The sequence below is a fragment of the Hetaerina americana genome, unplaced genomic scaffold (assembly GCF_022747635.1).
Source record: "Hetaerina americana unplaced genomic scaffold, ioHetAmer1.1.p SCAF_4, whole genome shotgun sequence".
Lineage (NCBI taxonomy): Eukaryota > Metazoa > Arthropoda > Insecta > Odonata > Calopterygidae > Hetaerina > Hetaerina americana.
Window position 1 is genome coordinate 32,671,160 of NW_027286985.1, and position 19,571 is coordinate 32,690,730.

Sequence of the window (19,571 nt, forward strand, 5' to 3'; positions counted from 1 at the left end):
CATCATCTAAGTGAATGGCTAAGAACACAGTGATCTCGTTTTTTATTCTGATTTCTACTTAGATAAACCTCTCGTTTTTCAAGAAATTCTTCAATCTCTGATTTCATTCAGGAGGTATCCTTCCTTCTAACCATGAAGGGGTTTCTCGAGGCAGCAATTTTATATTTGGCTCTAAATCTCTCTGGCATGAAATGTTAACTATTTCATCCAGTATTCCACGAAGAAAAGGTTTTCTAATAATCTCTTTGTGTTAAATGCTTTTTTGGCAGCAGTGGCTAACAGTTTTCTCAATTAACCTCTGTTTACAAAATGATTGAAGAATTCTTTGAAGTCCACACCTAACTTGCTCACTTTCAATGCTTTTCCACCCATTCCACCACATGTCAAACATCTTGATTTATGTGAGTTACTTATTTGCTCATTAGAACTCTCTTTGCCTTTGGCTGCTGCTCTGAATCAACATACTTCTGTTTCTTTTTCATCAGCATGATTTCCCACACTGACTTGCTGCTTTCCATTTCTCTCGGTGTAGCCCAGTGACTGCTTCATGATATAAAATTGCTTCTCATTCTGTTTCAATGTCTTTCAGGCTAATGGAGTGCCGAAAATAACTTTTATTTGCCTCCAGTCAATAGCAGAAACCCCCTACATCACATTCTTCGTTGCTTTGTTCCCTTTGATTCTTCTTTGTCCTTTGTATTGTAATGTGCCGTCTCATCTTCCTTTGGTTTTATCCATACTCAATACCATTGTTTCTCTTCTCTGTCACCATAATTGTTGTTAGAAATGATGATTACATCTCCAGCTAGCTCAACTGCTCTCTTATCTGCTAAATAAACTCAGCTGCTTTTGAATTATCTCCACATCCTACAAACGGCCCTTTGTTTGCCTTTAGTGCCCCACTCCTCTTTAGAAATGGCATCTGATTCAGAACTTTTCAAATACTTGACTCGGTTTACAAAACAGTGATTCATCGGGAGTTCTACATAATACAGAGCTGGCTCTAATTTTTTTCTGACATCCAAAGAAATACCAATTCCTTCTGTCCAAAATTTGTCGCGATATCACCCGCAGTTCTTTGAATCTCCCTGAGGGCCTTGTTATAGCTGAAGATTGCTTTTGTCCCATTTGGCATTTTCTTAATCGAAATTCCGTTTGTAGCCCACTACATTTTTAAATATTACTATCAATCCAATGTTTATGCATAATTGATTGGATTTTTGTGCGCCGGCCCAGTAGATTGCCATCAACACGGAAATAATAGACTTTAAAAAGCAAATTGCCCTTGTGCTGATAAGTGTCGCGTTCAGATTTTTCGGAAAATTTAACGAATTCCACGTGCAGTGTACAATGTGAGTTGTCACTATATACTTCAGCGATTAAGCGTCTGTCATCTTCCTCAACCTCCTTTCTTTACGTTTTCTAAGCCCCTTAAGTTTTTTTCGTCCTATCAGCTTCGTCCGATGAAGCTCTTGTAACAGCGAAAAATTATTATAGAATTACCAGTTTCGAAATTATCAAGACCTTTCGGCATTTCTACGCACGATAGGTCGTCCGTTATTGTTGACGTGGACGTGTCGCGAATAATGATTTACATACTCTCAATTTCACTCTCTTTTTTACTTTTAGCTTCTTTTCGATTATTTTTACCCATGTTTTACATACCCGGCGAGGCACAGGGTTCAGAACTGTGGTAATACCGTTTCTTTCAATGCACTGGCCACATAGCATTATCTAAGTTTTCAGTGTTTTCGAGGATTTCGTTTGAACAATAAACAAGTGATGATACCATATTTGTAGTACATTCAACGAATGTTATCGAAGTGATTCGTGAAATTTTATGAACCCTGGGTTCGAGTCCCAGTCAAGGCGAATGATTTTTACGCTCTGAAATTGTTGCATTGAAATGCACATTAGCGGATGACTCCGTTAAAAGTTACTGTTGCGGCATCTCCCGCAGTTTCTTTGGAATTTCTTAAAGGAGATAAATATTTTCATTTTTTCGGTAATCTTTTATGGGTGGCCTGTGGTGTATCTAATTAGGTTTGCCTATCTTCGAACGTATTGTGCCCTATATCTATCAAGCCCATTTCCCTTTCATTACATGGATTTTTTAAGTATGCAATTTACCATTTTTCTGTTTGTAAGATCACTGTGAGTATGGATTTTGTACCAGTAGTAACCGTTTTCGTTATGTGTGTACAAACATTGGAAAAAACATTGTGCATGATTAATTCAGCATTGTCTCATCCTGTTTGTCACTGATAAATCCAGCATTAAAGGCTTATGAAAATGTTAAATGTATATTTTTGAACTTTTTTGTCATAATTCAATAGTAACCCAAGCGTGCAATAAATGGAATAAAAGGGATTTTCATTGGGGGTACCAATGGCCGTTAGAGTCAGGTACAAGGAGATTTTGGTAACACTCGGAAATAACATGCCACGACAAGAGGGAACATTACAACATCACCTTGTCATCAATTTTAAGTAAGGTGTTGCTTGTTTTCACGAAAGCTAAATTATTATAAGTTTACCCTCCATAAAGTTGCTTGTAGTTTAGAAAAGATGATAAGTTTTTTTTCCGATAACATAATGGAGGTTGCACAATGAAGTTGAGCTATGAAGCTATTTTTGTTGAAGTGTCCGAAACAATTGGGGATCTTGATCGGCAGAACGCACATATTTATTCTGTAAATGTAGTTGCAACAGTAGAAAGAAGGTTCCTATTCTCTTATATAATGGACAGCCGTTTTAGAATTAGTCCAACATTTTTGTCCAAAAATGCTCTCCCAAACTCTGTCGAAGTGTTGGGGTGTGCACTGTGTGAGACAGCTGGCACCTTTCTCGTGGAATCGAATTATCATTAATTGTCTTTTAAATGCAAGTGTATACACTTACAATACCCAATTTTAAATCTATCAGAAAGCATTCATAAAATACTTACCTTGGGCTATGCATTCATGTAATGATTCAAAGACCATACAGAATACGCAAAGCATTGAGGTATTCATTGGCGAAATAGAATATCAGATGGCGAAAGTCTGTATTGTGAAATCTTAATTATTTTATTTTTTAAAGTTATTTATTCATATAACACAGATAAAACATGACAAACAGTATAATACTGATTGGTGCTGAAATATTGATTGTCCTCCAGTGCGAAAGTCATTTACTGTTACGTGAACATTTTCGCTTCAAATGCATTTTACTCCAGGAATGAGCTTCATCTTGAGTTCACAAAAAATTTATCTTGAAAATTTTAGGATTTGATTGACCGGATGCCTTTCATTCATCTACGCACTTCTCTCAGGGAAAACTTTCTCTCACAAGTTTGAGACTCACATGGATTGGCAGAAAAAAAGTTCGAAATAGTCACCGTAAGTGGGTTCTGACTGAAGTAATTATGCATGGATTAAAGAGACTGTCCGTCCTCTCCTAAGGGCTTAACCAGGCTCTGGTTCTGAAATACATCCAAAAAGCTGATATGATCTCAGGAGTCGGTAGCCAGCGCTCGTTTTCTTCCCCATGGTGAAGCAAAGGATGTATTGAATGAGATGGAGCGGCTTTTATGCTTCTACGTCTCCTAGACTTAATTAATGGAAATCTGAAGCGAATTACCTGGAGAAACAGTGATCAGAGGCATGTTTGTGCTCTCAGCTGATAAAAGACATCGAGAGGCTATTAGAGAAACAGAAGCCTATGCCAAAACTCGGTGCAATTCGTTGACATAATGAAGTTGTGTGTAACTGGAGCCAAATTAGTCAGTTTGGATGCATTATTCCTCCCTCCCTTCTCAAAATTGCCTGTTCCCTAATTGCTTGACATTCTTTGAAAATATTAGGACAAAGTTCTGTCAATGATTATCCTAATGGAGCAGAGTTCTGTCATAAATGCAACTACTTCCTGTGCAGTGTAGGCATTTATGCTAAAATAAATGGAACAGCAATATGGTCACCACTCTCAGTAAGAATCGCTAAGTTGTGCAGTTAATTCAAGGGGGCTTCTTTACGTACTAGAAAAGCCAAACCAATGTGCTGGATAAAATCTATTGATTGTATTTTTGTCCTGAGGCCACATTAAACAGGGTAATTATAAGGGTTCCATGACCACCTTAATAGCATTCATCCTGCTATAAATTTCAGCAAAGAGGCTGAAAAAGGCGATCATAAGCCTTTCCTGGGTGTGGGGTAAAGCAAACAGAATCTTAAGTTGTTTGATATACTGGTAGAAAATTCATTCCAGCAGATATTTGAATTCTGCCTCAAACCCTAATCCTTAATTATCCTTTGCCTTTAACTGTAGAAAGAACACCTTGTCTAGGCCCTGTTAAGGAACAACAAAAATTTCATCCAAAGAGCTACAATAGGATGTAAAAAATAATGGAAAATATCACCCCAAGTTAAAAACCGATTTTATTTAAGGAAGAATATATGAGATTCCTTACAATTGTGGTTGAAGCTAGACTGAACAAAGTAAAAGTGTCATCATCCTGGAAGATTAAAGAGAAGAATAGGTTATGGCAGTCATCAGCCATTATGGAACGTTGCAACTCAAGTTCAGGGAGCAAAGTTCTTTTTGAAAAGAGAAAGGTTTCTGCCAGGTATGATGATAGTCTAGGTTCATCATGGAAATCATATCAGAAGTCACGAAAAGATCTCCAGGTGATTTTAATTGTGAACACAGTTGCAACCTGAAGGAGATTTGGAAGAGTTGCCTGGCCCCTGTAATGGTAACCAAATTAGCTAATGGCTTTGTATTTTTTTGAAATTGCCTAACAATGGAGTACAAATGAATGAGCCTGTATACAATAATGGAAATTTTATAATGCTTTCCACTAATAATGCTAACAGAAATGCAGATATTGGACTTTTCCCTTGTGCTTCCACCCTCCTGGGTGGTGATAGCAACAGGTTGAAAGAAGGGAAAGAGAGGCGTGTATATGGGATAGGGGAAGTGATTTTACTGGTGGAGTAAATTGGTGTATCATTCGAAGGAGGTAATCACTCTGGGAGGAAAGTGGGGTGGGAGAGGAAGAATGTTATAAAGATCAATATTTGCCATATGATGTAGGGACAGCAAATGGGCAGAAAGATTGGGGGAAAAGAGAACATTAAATACCAGTTGCTCATTGGTCATAGAAAGTTGTGTGTAGAATTGTTAATTAGAGGAAGCAACTTGCTGTTCCAGTCATCTGTGACATTAGGGATAAATGGATATTGTAGAGGTAAAATATTTTTGGAATGGGAATAGGGTGAATAGAAACTCAGTGTCTACATTAGCATATGATACTCTCAATGAGAGACATCCATGGGTCACACGCAATTAAACATACTATCTGACAGATATCATGCTCCCCTCGAAGTGCTTGCCACATGGCACCCAAATAGGAATTGGAATATTTCTAGAAAAATCCTGCCACCCCTGGGAATTGAACCCAAACCCTCAGGGTGGGAAACCAGTACACTAACTATTGCACCAACCTCGTGTCCCAGGCTCCTGAATCCCAGTTTTGAAATTTCTCCTTATTTAACTCATGAATGTCTTTGTCTTGGTATATTTAATCAACCTTGTGAGTTTTCAGTGATAAAACATTTGTGTGCTTAGGGAGGAAAATCTTTTATTGCTGTTGTTTACAGTGCCTTTATTCTTTTTCTCCTATCAGGGCTCAAGCTGTGGTGACAGTGGTAAGGGAAGAAGTGATGTGACCACCCCTGGGGGTCTCGAGGAGGAACTAAGGGAAGTCAACTTCTCGCACCACTTCTCACCCCCTTGCTCAACCTCCGGTCGCGAGGAGGAAGAGGAGAGGGTGCGGCGAGCCAGTGGCAGCACTGGCGAAGACGGCAGCCGGGAAGAAATCGGATCTGCCATTGGGGGAGAAGAAATCATTGAAGAAACAACCATTGTGGTGGGGAATGATGGACTGGTAATGCCAGTACCAGTGCCGATTTATCATGGGATGGTGCCGATTACGCCCCCTCCATCAGTTTATGAATTTGTGATACCTCAGGAACTGGTGGGACGACTCATTGGGAAGCATGGGTCATTTGTAAACCACATAAAAGCAAGGACGTCGGCCACTATATTCATCAAGACCCACCCAGAAACGAACAAGCTCAAAGTGTGTGCCATTGAAGGTGAGGATTGTGTTCAGTTGCATGTAGGGAAAGTTATTGTTCTGTAAAATTGAGTGTCAGAGCCAGCTGTATGGCTGAGAGAGAGTTTTGGGACTGCTCTCAAGGTAGGTGATACTCAAACCCCTAAATGGATGTGGTATTTCTTCCATTGCCCAATTGGAAGCAGTATTTTGGGTTTGTTAAGATGAGGATGGGCTCATCTTATTTGGATGGGAAATCAAGGAGCACTACTCTGCTAATAAGTCTGTAAATAATTTGCAAAAAGGTAGATATTTCAAAAGATATCCCCATATTAGGAAATTATTTCTAATTGAGGGTTTTCAGAGAATCTGGCAGTATTAAATGTGTATTGTTATTGATTAAAGGAAATCTGATGACTGAGGTCTACTGTACTCAGAGGTCACTTCAGAAAAATCCACATTATAGGAATGCAGCATCCATGTCTGGGGCAGTATTTGAATAAATGAAAGTGTATTGAAAGCTGTTCCTAAGTCACGCCTTGCCAAAGCCACCACATGGGAGGACATTTGGTGGGGTTTGTCAAGGCTACAGCTGCCTGGCCTGTGTGATCGCTACAATAAATAAAGGCATCATTTGTCATATCCATAAGAGAAAGAGGTAGATGACCTCAAGTTTAATTTGAGACAAATTTCAAGATGTTTTTAGCATTTACCTTACTGTGATCATGAATTTTGCAAATGAAAAATAGAAACTTATAGTATCAGTTTGAGCCAATTTCTCATCTTGTATCCTAGTGTTCAAATCTATCCTTATGGCATAACTCCTTTATTATTCTCACAATTTTGGTTGTAAACTTGAATGAGTTTCAATGCAACAATTTCATAGTATAAAAATCATTCGGCTTTACCAGGATTCAAACCCGGATCCCTCAATGTCCAGTTGAGTGCTTTAGCCAGTTAAGCTATCGAGGTGTCCTCTTAAACTCTGAAATATTGTACATTGAGGGTTCTGGGTTCAAATCCCGGGCAAGGCAAATTATTTTTACATTCTGTAATTGTTGCATAGAAATACACATTAGCAGATGACTCCGTTAAAAGTTACTGTTGCGGCATCTCCTGCAGTTTCTTTGAAATTTGAATGAGTTTCTTTGAAAATTTTAATTAGCTGAGCAAATTTGAACTTTGTTGATCTGTCTCAACATTTGTGCAAGGCTGCATTAAGCATGAGTCTCATTCATTCATTTTGTAAGTAGCTGATCCAAAATTTAATCTCCTTTAGTATTTGTTGAGTAGAGGGGCTACACAGAACACCTTGAGAGATCCTTTTCACCTGTCATTGCAGGCTATTCTTATCAAGAGTCCAACTAAGTCAAAGAGTAGCTTATCTTTGCTATTTCCTTTAAGCATTTCTGCATACAAGCATTTCTGGATATCAGAGAAATCACAATTCATTTGCGGAAGGGAATGCCAGTCTGAATGCCCAGCAGAATGAATATTTGAGTTTTACATCCCATAGATCTTGGAAGGAGTCAGCATATTTCAGGGCTGGTCATACTTTAAAATTTTCTAGTACTTTATAAAAAACTCAGGAGACGTTCTACGTGATGAAATTAATTAGAGCTTATTATAGATTTGAAGTGAGTATCTCTTGTTTATCAGTTGAACTCTTCTTGAGTAGCGGAAAGGTTTTTTTTAGGTATAAACACAGAACAGATAGAAGTTACTGTGTTGACGTTTTAGTGCTGGTGGTGATTGATAATAGCTGACTCAACAGATACCAGTGCAAGCAGTATAAGTGATAGTAGAAATGCTTTCAGTTCAGTGCCTGTAGCAAGGTAGATTACTGGGGGTCTTTTCCTGTTTAAAAATAAATTTGTATGCGTATGAAAAAATCATTGAAAAATTGTAGTATTAATATAGCAAAGGTCATTATAACAGTTTGGACACTTGGAATTATTGCTCTTACAATTAATTCTTCAACCATATACCTTACTATATGATTATTGAGGCTACTAGGCAATATTCTGTGATTATTAATTATAGGTTATGCAGAGTTTACATGAAGGATTAAGGAAATTATGGAAATGAAACTGGAAAAGGAATAGGGCTAAACACTTGCTAGAAAGGATTTATTGTTAAGTAATCTACCGGTTAAGGTAGGTTTTGGATGGACACATCTACCAAATAAATATTTTGTGACTCCTAACAAAACACAATCCAGCAGCCTACTCATTAAGGCCCTCTTCATCTCCAAGTACTTCCTTCATCCCGTCCAACATCCCTCTCCTGTTCCTGCCCTTTCCTCGTTTGCCTAACATTCTCCTCTCTATTACAGTCCTCAACATGCTACTGCCGATCAATATGCCCTTCATCCATTTTTCCTGCCTGCTTAGGATTTCTCCCAACAAACCCCTCTCCTTGCCTGCCATACCTAGTACTTCCTCATTTGTTTTCCTTTCGGTCCATTTCACCTTCTCCATTCTTCTCCACACCCACATTCCAAAAGCCTCCAATCTACTTGTAGCATCCTGCTTCGGTGACCACGTTTCTGCGCTGTACATAACTAAGCTCCAGATCAAAGTTTTCATGAGTTTTTTTCCTAACATCCTTACTCAACATCCCCGTCATCAATTATCTCCTCCTTGTTAAAGCCTCTTTGCCTTGTGCAATTCTTCTCCTTACTACTTTGACCATGTTGGTCCAAAACACTTCCGAGATAGGTGAATTGTTCTACCTGCTCTTTTTTTGCCTTCCTATTTTAATGTTTAGCTTAGCCTTTTTCTTTCTGAAAAATCTTATAACCTTTGCATTATTTATATTGATTCTCATCCCGTATCAATCGCACTGAATTTCCAATTCACTGAGCAATGCTTGCAACCCCTTCACTGACTGACAAACTAGAGCTTGGTCATCAACTACTGGTTGCGGATCAGCCTCCTGTCCCTCCAATCTATTTCTATTTTCTGCTATATACTTGAGAGTTTTTCCCCATTCACTCTATCAATTGCCTTTTTGAAATCTACAAAACAGGCCTGATTGTATTAAAAACAGGCGGTTAGTGATCTCATTACTGCAATGATCTTTCCCCTCCCTGAACCCAAACTGATCATACCCTAAGTAATCCTTTGCCCTACTCTCTATCCTTTTGTTTATGATCCTGAGAACAACTTTAGCTGCGTGGGATATCAATCTTATTGTCCTCTAGTCCTCACATGATGTAGCCTTTACCTTTTATGGAATGGGAACTAAAACTGATCTCACAAAGTTTTCCGGCCAGATTCCTTCCTCATAGATACTATGAATCAGCCCATATAGCTTCTTCCTCCCACATTTGCCTAAACATTTCAGTAGTTCCGCAGGAATGTTATCCACCCCCACGGCCTTATTTAGCTTCATCTGCCTTAATAGACTTTCTATCTCATCGCCGAGTATGCCTGGACCTAAGCTATCTTTCTCTACATCATGCTCCTTTTCTATGTCTAACTTTGTTGGTCTAAGTTCTTTATTATACAGTTCTTCTATATATTCCTTCCATCCCTCTTAGATCTTTTCTGTTTCAACTATTATCTTACATGACTTATCTCTAACTGTTTGCACAGATCTCCCTGCTGGAAAAGATACCACGTTTGAAATCAAAATGCCTCAGTTATGTAGATCCAGGGTTATAAACCCTTTTACCTTTAGAGGTAAAAAATTACCTCTAAAGAGAGTAATGACAGTATATATTTAACATAACCACACACATTATTGTTAAAGGAAAGGACTGATGGAGTGAAACAGAACAGATGAATTATTGTTTGAGATGCCGAAGCATTTAGCATCTGGCCTTGCTGATGGCAAAGTATGGTTTGAAGGGTGTAACAAAGTTATAATTTCTTAATTTTACATAATGTCCCATTTATACTTAATCTTGGTACTGCTGCTTCATATAACCTAAGAAATGCAAGAAATGGCTACCCTGCTTAGCATAGCCAAATAAGTATTGTACAGTCTTCCTCCTTGGTTGTTAAAAATATTGTGTATTGTGAGGTCAATGAAGTGAAAGTTTTGTTTTTACCCTGAATCAAGCAATAATTAGTCTCATGGATGTGAATAATAATGTATATGAAGTTTGTCCTACCAAACACAGACAAAAATACAGTAACACACAAAAATGAAAAGAAACTCGATAGTTTTTAAATTTTTGGTGGTACAAGCCACCTTTCTCCAGGAAGAGAAGGAAGGAACTGTAAGTTTCATTTTAAAATGTAATGGACTGAAATGATATGGGAATGTCAAAAAATGAATTATTTGCAAAAGATTCATTTTTTGTGGCTGCAAATCATTAAGTCATTCATTTCATGAATGTGGATGCTGCTGTTCTTGTTGCATCCCCTAAAAATGCCTTAGTTTGCCCTGATATCAGTTAAAAGCACAGCAAAATAGTGCATATTCTTGGAGCTTAGTTGGGACGGTGTGAAGATCAAATGATCTATCAAAAGCTTTTATCAATAACAACATAGGAAATGACTATGTGTAATCGTAGTTTTTCATTCTTAGTATTGGGCATAGTGTTATGATAGTCTTGAGATGAACAAATGGGCCAAGTGAGTTCATCCTGTTTCACCAAAAGATGGAATGGAGTTGATATGAATGCTGCAAAAACTTCAAGTATGCCGCCAACTTGTGCCTTGTTTGCTCTCCAGCCTCTTTCTCCAGTCTCAAAAGCCTTAGTTCTTCAATTATTTCATTATTACTGTCTGGTTAAGAATGGATAGTAACAATTTTCCTCTAGATAATGGAAATTATCTTATGTAGTGGAAAATTGTTACTGGCTGTTCTTCATTATGTTGGAATTCCAGCACACCTCGCCTGAAACTACTCGCTATGATTACTGTCTGGGGTGAAAGTGTTCTGCTTGGTGGCTAGTTTTGGGCAAATAGGTCATTTTCACCAAATCAAAAATGTGTAAAGGTCACTCGACCAAGACAGAAGCATCTCTAATTGAACAGTACAAGGTTACATTCCTAGAAAAGAACTAGCTAATATTTGTACTAGTACCTTATAATTATTTTGATTCATCATTTGTCGAGGAAATGTCCTCGGATATCTGTTTTATTAGTTATCAATACTGAATTCTGATAAGATAAAAAAAGAAAGTTTGTACATTGGAGCTTTTTGGAAAATTGATGTAATACCATTGTTGTCTTTTACATGCCCATAGCACCGAAAGGCCACAACTAATACCCCCATACCTTACCAATGGGCACATAAATTCCACCATATAAGTCCTACTTTCCCAAACTACACTTCCTTTTGTTCATTTTTCTTTCACATTAAAAACTCTTGCAAAATTGTCGTGAGAACTTTCAATTGAATCAACATTCAGAACTGAAAATTAGTCAGCTCCCTCAGTATAATTGTTGTATGTAATTGGTTGTGATTCTATTCAATATCTACAAATAAGGTGTTGGAGAGATCATGAATGTAATGTTCAAATTTAATCACTGGGTGCATTATTATTCTCTCTCGATCTTTAATTTTTCCATTTCTGGTTTCATTTTTATCATTTTCTTTTAAGACAAAAGCTAATGCTTTTGAATTGGATGTATGTTATTGTGATCTAATGCCACATGTCAACCACTTTAATATTCCAATGCTACCAAAATGAACTAAACTGTTGTCTTCATAATCTCAAAAGGCCATAATGAGGGGACCACCATCAGCTTTGGTGTAATGTATGTAAGGATTTGTTAGAATGGACCTTTTTCACTGCGAGAGTACTAGTTAGATGTTGCAGATTCCCAGAACATCTCACTGGAATTGATGATATCCAAATACCTTCCTCTCAAATATCTCCAAATAAGTATTTGTAGCTATCCTCAATTTTCAAATTAAATGCTGTTTAAGAGTAGTTTCTGTCATTCATAGTGTTAATCTGCAGTAATAACTTAACCAAAGCAGTATGAGGACTGGTCAGACTCAATTAATTATCAACCTTTTCCCTAGCCGGTTGCATCTTCAAGGTAATGGATTATAATTTTTTTTTCTGTTGAAGAAGCAAAACCTTCTTTTGAACATTCATCAGATTTTTCTGTATTGTAGAGCATTGCCATCTGTTTTTCACAAAAATTTTATCCAGCAAGCATTAATAACATGGCAACCTGTCATAACTAACCATGGTAATAAATCAAATATTGGCTTGATATGTGAGTGTAGAGCTCACCTATTACTAATTCCTATATGGCGTGTGAAATTCTTAGCTTGGGTGAAGAGGAGTATGTTCGGAGGCATCACCTTAAATTGGGCCCAGACTCTCCAGTCAGTAGCTGAGATCTCGACTCAATGGGCTACTGCTCTCAGTCTGTCATGGTAGTTCTCTATTTAATTCAGAGAAGGCTTGCAATAGTATTTCGTTTGACGAAATGATTACTTTAATATGGAATGTGTTTCCTATGCCTCAGAAACTTGGTCATTGAGGCAAGAGGCTTAGCATAGATCTGAGATGTTTGAGATGTGGGCATGGAGAAAATAAAAAGGATGGAAAGAATAACAAATTATGAGGTTCTAGACATAAAGGGAAGAAGATACTGCTGTTAGGAGAAATTCTAAGAGAGGCAGGTGGTTGCAGGAGATACAGAGAGGCTATGAGATGGTATTAGTTTATTTTTATTGGGCAGAATTTTTAATTCTTTAGCTTCAACTGCATCCATAGTTGCAAAATGTGTAATTTCTTGAAATGTCTCCTTGCCCTTTGTCGTGCCAGTAAATTATCTTAGGCTAATGGGATTGCCTTAGGATATAACACAGAATTGATCAAAAAGAGGTTCACTCTGAAGAAACTGTTTCTGTTAATTGCTTCAGATTTGCTGTCCTTTTTATTTCCTAGAAAATCTAACCTTTCCACCAATTAAAACTTTATTATTCATTCAACTAAACCATTAGTTGGCTCATAATTGATAATCATTTTCTTGATTGATTAGACATTTATCATATTCAGTTGAGATTGAGTTGCTGGACCATCATTAAACCTGATTTGATTTTTATAAGCTTTTGGCAGGTTTTTATCTCTGAGAAATATATGATATTTATGTCTCCTTAATGAGCAGGGGGGTTCATCATTAATTATTATGGAGGAGTTGAAGGCTAAGGGTGTCTGCATAAAATGATAAAGTGTGGGGCTTCCCGCCAGTGAAGCGTATTAATTGCTGGTTGTTTCAAAATAATATATATTTTCAGGGTGTTTCAAATTTGGTTGCCTTAATATTACCTACAATGCTTCATTTGCTACAAATATTATCTACAACCCCTTTCAGTATGGATTATTTTGGTAAGAAGTAATGAAAAAGTGATACTTGACAGCACTTATACATTTGGATTTTCAAAAATGCTTTGAAAACAAATGAAATATATAGTTTTAAGACTCTAATGACCTTCATTCCACCTAAAATTTAGCATTGGTTGTTAAAAACTAGGCTGATTACGAAGGATCTCTCAGTGCAAGCATACAGACTAGAAATTGTGATAGTTATCACAATTTTTAAATCGATTAATCTTCAAATATTTGGATTAAATTTTCAAGTTGAAGTTGTGCATTAAGGACTCAGGTTTATCCGGGAATCCCTGTGTTAGCAAGTTATTTTTTCACTGAAAATTTTTCACTTGTATTGTCTTTTTAATAACTGACTTTCTTATTGCCATGGAGTGGCTGTAGATCAGGATGGCTCATGGTTTTTTTTTTCATTATTGCTAGTATTGGTATCCAAATATCCTGCCAAGTCATTGATAGGTAGGCCTGATGGTTGGTTTTCAATGCATTTAGTGGGTCAATGTTGTAAATTGTCATGAATCATTTGCTCTCAAATGTTCTGATGGTTGTGATTCAAATTAAATGTTCTTTTATTGTACTTAAGATGCTGGATTGATACCTTCTTTTGTGTGTTGATTTTTTCTTGAAATATCATTAATGAACATGGCTGTGTCCTTGATCTGTCATAAAATAGATGAAATCATGCTAGTTTGAATGTTTTTGGATTTAAAATGAGTAAGAAGTGCCTTCAAGTGAAAAAGTGTCATGAGGGATGGGATAATATGATCCAATGTCAACCTTTCTAGTGATATGGTACCAATCGGCACTTTACTTTGATGTCTGTGCCCTTCCCGATTTTTACTGCTGAAATGTTAATTTTAACCATTTTTTCTCTCAGGTACTGATGATGAAATCCAGGATGCTTTGAATATGATCCGTGAGAAGTTCCCATTGAGGAGGTATTCGTCCATGACTCTAGAGCAAGTGTTCTTCCTTCCACTGCCTCCTCCCACATTCACGCTCATCCCAGATTCATTGCCCGTATGTATACATTTTTATGTCACCTTTCAGCATTTAATGTGAAATTGCATAGCTGTTTGTAATATATATTTATTTTTTTTTACAAAATCTGTCTGTATTTTAGATGCACATTAAGTGTTAAATCATAATTAAGTCGTCATACATTATATTTAGCTAGAGAAATATCAATGGTCAGTTGAATTGAGATAATATCTTTGTAATTTTGTAATGCTTGTTTGAAAAAAAATCAATCTTATTAATGATGGAAAATCAGTGAAACATCAATATATTCTGAAGGCCAGCAGATGGGAATAGACAACATCTCGTTGAGAAAGTCTTGATTATCCTGTTTGAGTTTTTATCATGTTGGTTGGTTAAAATATAAAGAGAAACCTTCTTTGACCTGAAAATACCTCAATATCATGGATTAAAATACTTTTTGAAAGAAAACCTATGCAATGTAAACTCAAAAGAATGAAGCCTTTGTTCTTTGGCAGGCATTGTTAGTATATTTTACATGTATTTGGTTGAACATTCTTTCATATGAAGAACTCATTGGCTCTCTTGTTGTATTGAGTACATGAACTAATCTTTGATGATAGTTTAGGACCCTCTATCACCATTTCTGTACATTTGATTGAGTGAAAGTATTCTCAGATAATGTATTCATTTTAAGAAGATTTTGTGTCCATATAAAATCACTTTACGAGAAGTTTTTGTTTTGAATATTTTCATTACAAATTGTCAAATGTGTGATCGTAGTCATTTTGGGCCTGCATGTTCAGTCTGTGTTGCATGCTTGTTGTTGGAGCTATGTTTAAGTTGAATGAAAAGCTGTATAACTTTTGTCCCATCTGGGATGATTCTATCTCAGCGCATGTATCCTTGAGAAGTAGTTTTGCCCAAATAAATTTTGGATTTTTTTTTATGAAATTGATTCCAAAGCAAAGCTGTCACTCCAAGCTCTCTGTTTTATCATAAATTGCTCATATCCATAAATGAAAATAATTAACAGCAATAATTATGTGATGGGAGTTTATATGTTGTGAAGTAATGAGTCGATTTCCATAATTGTAATATTCCAGCTGCAGCTTGTGGAGGGAGTGAGCAATGATGTCATCCTTTCTGCCCTGGTGTCTCCCAACCACTACTTCTTGCAACAGCCCACACACCCGACTTACCCTACATTAGCAAAGCTTGACATGTGGATGAGTGTGTGTTACCAAGATGCTAATGCCCCAATGCTTCCAGAAGATGTCAAAGGTTGGTTGAGCATTTAGCCTATTTGAGAGGTGAATTTTCTCAGCCTGCATCAGTGAAGCCAAGCTGTCCTTAGAATTTGTTGTTGTCACTTTGTAATGTAATATATAAAATATGTAGAATATTTTATTTTAGAGGAGAATACTCAAACTTGCATACTTAAATACCTGCACAAATTTGTTTGTGTGTATTTCTTTTGATTATTTTCATAAATGTGGGATGCAGTCAAGAGGTGAATAGATGCCTAACTATAGGCATTGGGATACAGTTCAATTGCTCATTCTTTTCTATTTCTTGGAAACAGCATGGAAATTTTGAAGTCACTGTCATTCAATTTATTACCATATTTTTGCATTGATTGAGATTCATAGAGTATGAATGAGAATCTTGTGGTGATCCCATTATATTTCAGAACATTTGGTAACTTCTCTGATACAAGGGTGTGGTAATTTTAATTTTTCATCACCCCTATGTCTCTATTTAATACATAATTTTTTTCTGTCCTGAAGGATGGGCTATTAATTGTGAACTTACGCTTAAATTCTAGCGGGCATCATTTGTGCTGCCCCCACTATGGGTGGGTGGTACAGGGCACAGATAGTGGCCGTCGAGGAACTTCCGTCCACAGCTGAAGATGAGTCTGTGGAAGAAGGAGAGCTCATCAAATGGTGTGATGTTCGATTTGTCGACTATGGAGGCTATGAGAGATTGCCTTCACATTCCTTGCGACAGATTAGGTCTGACTTCATGACATTACCATTCCAAGCATCTGAATGTTATTTGGCAAATGTTGTTCCTGCACCAACATCTGATGGTGAGAACAATTTTTGGCCTTTTAAGAAGCATATCTTTTGTGATGCATGTGTATACTGTTTTCTCATGACATATGGGTACTAACTGGGTAATTGATATGTTTTCTTTAACCATTTATTTTGGAAGGAAGTTTGACATTGCATTGCCATAATATTATTTTCATTTATCCATTATACTTGAGGTAGAGGCATTTATACTTGGCCTTCAAATGTGTTGAATTAGTTTGCTGACTCTTCAGCACTGTGTTTTCAGCAGATATCTGTTTCACTCTTCATTTGATTTAATTTTTTGATATGTTCTCAGACCGTTTTACATATATAATTATTCTCTAACGCATTATTTTCATCACTTCCTTCTGAACCTCTTTATATAATGCCTATTCCTCAAATACATATAAAATGGTCAACATTTTTGCTTTGATGAAAATTTCCTTTTGTAGAAATATATGTTTTTAAGTGCTTGTGAACATTAATTTTTGTGACTTTGTATCATTCTCCTCCCGGTAATTTCACTCATTATGCCGCATACTTTGCTAATTGTGTGCATAATCAAACTCTTAATTTGCTGTCTTTCTTTATCCTGAAATATCGGTGTTATCACCCTGCCTTCCAACAAGCAACTCTGGGTTCTTTATTAATATTACCTATGAAATGTATGCTATCATCTCTGCTCTTTAATGATATATTCATGGAAATTGATGACATGCTATTGATTGTTCATTAATGTTGGGTTTTGAAATAGGAATAGTGTGAAACAAATTTATTGATAATTTATTTTTTAATGAGTATGGAGTGGTTAAACAGTTATAATTAAACAAAAAATTTAATTATTATCATACCTGTAGGTACTGGTTGCTAATATTTTTTTATGATAACATGCCTAATCACTTAGACCAATATTTATGCTTTCAACGGTGAGGATCTGTTTGTAGTAGCTATGTAAAAAATTCCATTATAATTTGCATTTGGGATGCTTCTGATGCAGGGGGCTCCCAGGGATTGAGAGGCCATTATTGATTAAGGCCTTCCATTTTTTTCTCATTCTTTTTAGGTTTTTAAATGAGTATCTTGTCAAAGGTTTTCTGTAAAATTAAAATTTGAATTGTTCAGAGATGCACAATACAATTAGAAGCTCACCATGATTCTTTCCAAAACTCTACTTGAAATTTAAAATATTTTGAAAGTTTTAATGATTTAATTTACCCTGTATGACATTTCAATGTAAGCAAATTATTTTGAATTTAAATCTGGATAGATCTCCTTTTAATATAATTTTGTATGCCCCCTATTGCTATATCAGAAACTTTAATAGACTTGCAATCATTTGGGAAGGACAGTATTAGAATCCCAAGAGTCCTGCCATTGCAGAAATAGGTAATTCTATTATAGTTAAAGAATGGAGCATTTCATGCTTAATATTTCCTGATGTTTATAAATTGAGGAAGCCTTAATGTCATATCAAAGCATTTGGACTGTGGCTGGGGGACCATTTCTTGCCCTGTATGTGAATTTAGAAGTCCTCTTAAAACAGCCACAAATGTAATGTATAGCATTATAAACCACATTTTCTTTGAAATGTGTGCCTGACAATTGTAGTTTGGTATTTATTACCATTTGAAAGGTCTTTTTGGGCTAACTTTAAGGACACAGCTATTGAGAATTGGCCCTGTACTTCTTGATTACCGTGTCAGAAGTGGTGAATTGAATGATGTGTTGTAAAAAATATGAGAATGGTTGAGGTCTTCTTTTTATTTGGGAGTAATAGACTACTTAGGCCTTGTACAACTGTATCTCAGTTCACGAGGTGTAATAGTAATTGAAGAACAAGTTGCCTTACATGAAGTTTTTTTAACAGATATGTCATTGGTTCTAAGGCTTAATTATTTTTTACTGTGTCCTTTTATCCATCATTTTGATTTCATAGAGAACAAGATGGCTGATGGGTGGAGCATGGAGGCCCTTGCTCTTGTGGAATCACTCACGCAAGCTCAAGTGTTGCAAGCTCAAGTCGTCGGACAGGCAAGGGATGGCCTCCCTCTCGTGCTGCTGTATGCCTTCTCGCATTCCATGGGCCAGGTAATTAAATTTCTTAAATTTTAACTCAAATGCATGTTTTTAAGTTTACATTTCCAAGGGTAGTTGTTTTACGACTTATTATTCCTTCATATTGGGATGGCATCCAGAATTTCATCATTGGTTATTCTGCTGGAGAATCTGGTAACAACATTGATAGATGACTCTATTTGAGAGAGTTGTTATTTCAAGCTGTGCAACTTTCATAAGAAAGATGACATTTTGTGAAAAGAAAGTATATTGTAATGGATGGTTGTAAAGAATAGAAAAAAATTGGTAATAATTTTTATAATCATGTAGAAATTAATTTTTATATTGCTTGTCAACAGGACAGAGAAAGAAAGTATGTAGGTACTCGTGAAATTTTATTATTGCCCCAAATGTTTTTCATTGAACATACGAGGGCAATCCCAGAAGTACCCGACCCAACAAAGAAAACATAAAAATTTTGGAAAAAAATGTATTTATTTTTCAACATAATTTCCGTTCAGCTCTATACACTTTTCCCAGCGATGTTCAATAAGTTCGATACCTTTTATAATTAGAACTGTCTTGGTACTCAAAATAGCCATTAACAACCAACATCACTTTTTCATGGTTAGAAAATCTTTGACCACCAAGCCATTTTTCAAGTTTGCGAACAGAAAATAATGCTAGGGGGCTGAATCTGGCAAAGAAGGTGCATGAGGTAGCAATTCAAACTTAAATTCATGAATTTTGGCCATTGCAGTAACGTATTTGTGAGCTGGTGCATTGTCTTGATGAAACAACACTAAATATGGCCACTTTTGCTTGATTTCTTCCCTCGTTACAATCAGTTCCCATAATACTTGCCGTTGATAGTTTTTCCTTTTTCAAAATAGTCAAGGAAAATTATCCCATGGGCATCCCCAAAAACTGATGCCATGACCTTGCCTGCAGATGAAACGGTTCTTCGCCTTCTTTGGAGACAGTTCTCCCTTTTGAATCCATTGTTTCGATTGTTCTTTTGTCTCTGGTGGAAATTAATGGACCCATGTTTC

The 19,571-nt window shown here is 36.5% G+C and overlaps 1 protein-coding gene across 2 annotated transcripts in view; it reads left to right on the forward strand.

The window, feature by feature from the left end:
- spoon (A-kinase anchor protein spoonbill) overlaps positions 1-19,571 on the forward strand; it is a 131,627-nt gene that overhangs the window by 108,806 nt on the left and 3,250 nt on the right. For both annotated transcript variants that reach the window (XM_071590481.1, XM_071590480.1), the window contains exons 3-7: positions 5,665-6,136; positions 14,283-14,425; positions 15,490-15,667; positions 16,212-16,478; positions 18,401-18,552. In XM_071590481.1, coding sequence (XP_071446582.1) covers positions 5,665-6,136; positions 14,283-14,425; positions 15,490-15,667; positions 16,212-16,478; positions 18,401-18,552 — 1,212 coding nt within the window. The remainder of the gene's footprint in view (positions 1-5,664; positions 6,137-14,282; positions 14,426-15,489; positions 15,668-16,211; positions 16,479-18,400; positions 18,553-19,571) is intronic.